At 39.1% G+C, this 6000-nt stretch overlaps 1 protein-coding gene and 1 long non-coding RNA gene across 4 annotated transcripts in view; one reads left to right on the forward strand and one right to left on the reverse strand.

Moving 5' to 3' along the window:
- SMOC1 (SPARC related modular calcium binding 1) overlaps nt 1-2506 on the reverse strand; it is a 123203-nt gene extending 120697 nt beyond the window's left edge. For 2 of the 3 annotated variants that reach the window (XM_072115578.1, XM_072115576.1), the window contains exon 1: nt 2200-2505. In XM_072115578.1, coding sequence (XP_071971679.1) covers nt 2200-2295 — 96 coding nt within the window. In that variant the 5' untranslated portion in view covers nt 2296-2505. Of the gene's footprint in view, nt 1-2199 lie in introns of all 3 variants that reach the window. The other variant, XM_072115577.1, reaches the window with a different exon arrangement.
- The window catches only part of LOC140069651 (uncharacterized), a 99065-nt gene extending 94953 nt beyond the window's left edge, over nt 1-4112 (forward strand). Inside the window, exon 3 of the long non-coding RNA XR_011848827.1 lies at nt 3932-4112. This is a non-coding gene — a long non-coding RNA (uncharacterized lncRNA). The remainder of the gene's footprint in view (nt 1-3931) is intronic.
- Nucleotides 4113-6000: the final 1888 nt, after the last annotated feature.

Below are 6000 nucleotides of genomic sequence, written 5' to 3' on the forward strand. Positions count from 1 at the left end.
CCACTCACTGTGGCTCTAGGTAACACATGCCAGGTCACGTCATTAAGGCTACATGCACACGACTGTGTGCTCATTGGGTTCAGAACCATGATGTAGCACACAGCCGAGCCGTGAAGGGAGGAGCAGTGAGCGCTCCTCACCCTCCCCTTTCCATTGCTGGACAAGTGGCTGTATCGCAAATCTGCCCGAATATGCCATAAATCTGCCTAAATATAAGCAATCTATATTTAGTGGGGCGGCCGTCTGGATGAATTACGGCCAATCAAATGGATGACTGCATTTTCCATTGAAAACAATGGGACCGTGAGTAAAACGTTGCAGTACAGCTAGCACAATGCCAGAATATATGGCTGTGTGCATGTCGCCTAAGTCTCTATCAATGATTAATGTGGAATAAAGGTGATAACTGATGATCTTGGATAGCCAAATTAGTTTCACTGTATTAATATGATGCTAAGGTAAATATCATCTCATGGATACATTCTATGGTTAAAGGTCTATGTCTTTACCACCATAGGCTGGTTCTCCATAGTGAATTGGCATGTCACGTGTTGCATGAGATCGCAGTACAGTAATATGGTATCATGCGTTTTTGCAACGGATATCTATAAAATTACATGGGATTTTACCATTTTTGTAGATTGTATAACATCATTATCCCATTATATTATGTAACATTTTAATAGAACACTATGGAGAATAAAAGTTGCATTAAAAGTTGCAATGACATGAAGCTGTACATACAATTTTATGCAAACCTACAGAAGTACATAAGACACAATATATGACCTAGAACTAATAATCACGCGCTACACATTGCCTCAGCATTATCGGTAGCATCGAATTCAATAATAAATTACATCATCCTTTACATGTACATGATAGGGTGAAATATTTTATCCACTAGATGCGACTACTAATGTTAATGTAAAGTGTTGTCAGCTGTTTTTTACTGGTTCCATCGAAAAAAGTAGACAAAATAGAGAATAATGCATTGTTTACATTTTTTTTTTGTTAAATACTAAAAGTCGTCATACTAGGGATCAGTCCCTTTTATTATATTAATGGTTTTCCAAAGCAGAACAATGGATATTCACAATGCAGATGTGAAGCCTAAGAGTCTTGATGCTCAGCTGAAGAAAAGAAAAGGTTGAAATCAGACAGTCAGTGCTGCGCTGTGCATATATCTTCACGAGAAGAATAGAAGACCAAGACATCTTCTACAATAGACTGTGACAGATGCTTCTGCTCTATGTGTAACAACTGGATCAGATCATGTCTGAATGCAATGTACTTCTCTAGATCAGCCATGGAGATATACATAGACAGCTCTACATGAAACCCCTTGTGCCTTGTTCAGGTCCCTAGATCTTTTATTGAAGTGAGGCCAATGATTCCCAAGAGTCCTGTATAATACAGTCACTAATACAGTATATAAACCTTATATATTGTTTAGATCATGGAAACAGCAATGTAATGATTTGATGCTGCACAGCCAAACTACTCATAGCTACTGTTCCCTCTAGAAGAGACGCACTAAAGACATATCCAACTGAGTAAAGTTATTGATCAAGACATCCAAAATCAATGCACCCGAATACCACAGATGGGGATGAAGGAAATAATTGCCCAAAGTCACACCTTATGGGTCAAACTGTAGCCACAACCAAATAGGCAAATCTTCTCTTCCAATACCTTTTAATAGGAATTAGAGATGAGTATTCCAATACTGTGTCATGAATATATCTAATAAGGTAACCTTAACACCTTGTAAAAGTCTGATAAATTTCCCATTGTACTTGTATTTTTGTAATTTTTTTTTAGAAAAATTGCATCAAAATAGAATTACACATACAGAAGTAGCAGATCTCACATTCTAACATTTGGGCTTCATTGTCTTATCTTTGGTTTTACATAGGACTGCACAGAGATTCTAACGGTACCTATACTACTCGACGACAAACTCAGCTCTGCTGTATGTATAGCCTGCAAGCCCTAGTCATTCCTAGAAACTTTGTAAAAAAAAAGAAAAGTTGCAAAAACCTTCCCAAAAACATGAAACAATATCCTAAAATATTAAAAGAATAATCACATTCCCCCAAAATTTGCTCCAAAAGTTTCACTTAGCTGACATAGATACATTTTAGAAGGTAAAGACTAATGTATAAATGTATAGAAGGGAGAGCAGCGATGTCTTACCCTGGGTCCAGTTCCCCTGTGGTTCAAGGTTTGGGTCTCCTGCAACAGGATAAGGACTTTTAAAGTGACAATAATGACAAAACTTCTCTGGATCATGTCGTTTCCTCTTCAAAGCAGGTGCAAAAAGTTCATAAAGCAGACATGGAAGGGTTAATCTTCAGATTTTTCTGCAGTTTAGAAAACTAAGCCAAACCTAATAGTTCAAAATCAAAAAATTCTAAAAAAGGGCAAAGTGGACATGCACAGATGTCTCTCTTGTGGCTCTTGCCTTGTCCTTTACTGGCAGCAGGTTTAAAGCCTTTACACTTCCATTGGGATCCCATTATAAACCCGCCTGAAAGGGGAGGGCGAGTAGGGGGGTGGTAAAATAGGTCTGACCCCTTCTTTTTAAGTCGCTTATATGGTTCCTTGCTTGGGTGTATTGCTGCCACCTAGTGTTCAACAATTGATCGACAAAAGTTTTCAATTTTTTTGGGTTGTGCTAACATACATTAGATTGAATTTCCTTATCACTTGGGTTAAAGGGTATTTCCTATATATTCCCAGCAAAAAAGAGATTTCGCTCTGTCCTTTAGATAAACCACACAGAATCCCTTACATGTGGTAATATAGGAGATAATGGTGACATCATCTTCACACCTACAGCTTCCTATTGTATTGGTCACATTTTTTTGTAAAGGTTAAACAGATTTGTAAAAGTTTGAGCCCTTGACAAGAAATACATGGAGTGCGGTTGTTCTCATCATTGATTGATGTTAGATTTGCCCCGAGCACAAGTGACAGCAGGTTATGTGAGCTGTGATCCTGACACATCTGATTCTCATAGACCGCAGCAGTGTGAAGCCTGAAGATCCACAGATATCTACAGTGTGAGCATTTATATGGTGATATATATCACACATCCATTAACGTATATAATACTGTAAAAACATGATGTAAGATGATCATTCAGAGATAAGATGCGGTAGAATGTTGACCTCTTCTCACAGAAATAATCTGAAACTTCCTTCTACTGTGGCACCAGGAATTTTGGGGCCTATACAGGCAAATTTTATGGGCTCCCCCTTCCCCCAATCTGAGTGAACACATTACAGTGTAGCGCTTACAATAAAGAGTACCCTGGATAACACTGTGCTCCTAAATAACATACACCCCATTGTCAAACCACAACTGACCACACTGTGCAACTAAAATATGCCACCATCAATTACAGTCTATCAACTATGTCACACGCTATATAAAGAGTCCCCTGGGTAACACTGTGCTCCTAAATAACATATACCCTATAGTCACACAATAACTGACCACACTGTGCAACTAAAATATGCCACCAACCTTTACAGTATATCAAAACTTTGTCGCACGCTATATAAAGAGTTCCCTGGATAACACTGTGCTCCTAAATAACATGTACCCCATAGTCACACCACAACTGACCACACTGTGCAACTAAAATATGCCACCATCACTTACAGTATATCACCAGGATAACAACCATGCCACATGCTACTTAAAGAGTCCCCTGGATAACACTAGGCTCCTTAACCCCTAATCACCAACATTTTTTTTCAGCTTAATGACCAGATTCGGTTTTTAGAATCTGACATGAATCATGATAATTGGTTATAACTTCGGAATGCTTTAACATATCCAGGTGATTTCGAAACTGTTTTATCATGACACAGTGTAATTCATGTTAGGCTACATTCACACTGACGTATTTACCCCATAGGTGGCAATGGGCACAGGGCACCAGGAGCAGTACAGTACCGATTCCGTAGCTGGGAGAAAGATAGGACATGTCGCCTGCGCAGAATACCAAGCTTCGGAGCAGTGACCGCACAGACGCGCCCTCACTCCTTTTGCTGCATATGACTGTTTGTACTTTGTAATATAGTATTTTATTTGTATACATCCCCCATGATTTGTAAATGCTACAGAATAAAGATTATTATTATTATTTTAATATACCCCTCAAATATAACCCAAAACATATGCCTCAGACATTCCCCTACTAAACATATCCCTCAAACTACAAATGAGAAAAAGAGAACTATGAAGAAACAAAATTAAGTAGTTAACTAAGGAGTCTTAAAGGAAACCTACCATACCTTGAGACTGCTGTAGCTGCACTGATGCAGGATCATATCTTGGTTAGTCCCTGAGTTAAGTGGGTTTGCTGAAAAAACTATTATAACATTCAGGACCTTGGGAAAGCTGGGTCAGGCTGGCTGACATAAACACATTACACACAGAGCTTGTACTTACAAATGAAGGTTAGTCAAGACAGGACTAATCAACCTGAGGTGGATCACACATACACAGCAGCTAGGGATGGTGCAGCAATTGATTATTCTGCCTACAGGCACAACCAAGGGATTACATCATCCCCTCCTGCAGTGAATAACTAATGTGCTAGGAGAAGCTGAACCAAGCGCTGAAGGAGCCATAGAAGCTACAGAGCTTCATTATCATACTGTTATATCTGTTTTATCAGCAAAACCACTCAGCACAGGGATTAACCAAGATACGATCCTGCATCAGTGTAGCTACAGCAGTCTCAAGGTGTGTTACCTAGGTCCAAAACATGTGCAAATCATTACCCCAACACCGTTTTAACAGTTGGTAGGAGGCATTTAAGCTGATAGAGGTTTTTGGTTTGGTGCTGTGAATTATGGCCAAATATCTTTACTTTGGCCTTGCTGTCTAAAAGACATTGGGGAGATTTATCAAGCTGCCTAAGAGTAAGAATGTGCTTAGTTGTCCATGGTAACCAATTACAGCTCCCCTTTAAAATATTCATGAGCCCTGGTAAAATGAAAGCTGAGCTGTAATTATTTGCCATGGGCAACTAAGCACATTCTAACTCTTACACAACCTGATAAATCCCCCCATTGGCCCACATTTATCAAATATAGTGCAGCCTGTACTATGTGCATTTTGCCTGTGTAGTCTGCAGGATCATCAGATTCAGGATTTCTGGCGCACGTTCTTCATGAATCTGGCACCCCCTGAACTTTTTTTGGTGCACCTTTAACATAGGGAGTGCAACACAATTCTGTTAAGTCATGATAATAAGTGGGGCACATGGTCCGAATGTGCACTGGAACGCCCCTTTAGGCGCAGAAATCCTTGTCATGTCAGGTATAGTGCAGCCGAGACATTTGTTTGGACAGTTTGGACGTTCTTTCTAGTGCAAAGTCAGACAGAAAACTGGTGCAAAGTCTTTTATAAATGTGCGCCATTGTTCCAAAGGTGGTTTGTTCAGATTACAAACTTAACGGGGTTGGCCACTCTTTTACATAAGTTCAGCCCCTGGGTGAAGACCTGAGAGGTTGAAATCTGCGTTGGGGCAGCATGTCGTGGGCTGATTCAGAAACCAGTAATGGGTTAAGTTGGTGTTACTACTTATTATTATTCGATTTGCACTTTATTAGCAGTCACACTTTAGCTTGCCTATGTATTTATGCTTACCCTTACCTGCAGTTTCGTTTCGTGTAATATATGGTGTTACCGTACTTTGTATTTTGTATGTTTAGTCCACTGTATTATTTGCGTGGAATATACTTCTTCCTGTTGTACACTTCCAATTTTTTTGGCCATTCTTTTTCATTTTAGTACTAATAAAAATGTACATTTTTATCCTATTTGTTCGGTGCACTCATTTTTCTTTGTCAGTCAGTAATGTTTCAAATATACAAATATACATTGAGTCCGTCTAGTCTATTATTTTTAGGCTGTTTTTGTGTTTTGTTTCTTGGGGTAATTGTTCCAGAGGTTGTTTGTTCAGATTACAAACTT

The sequence above is a fragment of the Engystomops pustulosus genome, chromosome 7 (genome assembly GCF_040894005.1).
Source record: "Engystomops pustulosus chromosome 7, aEngPut4.maternal, whole genome shotgun sequence".
NCBI lineage: Eukaryota > Metazoa > Chordata > Amphibia > Anura > Leptodactylidae > Engystomops > Engystomops pustulosus.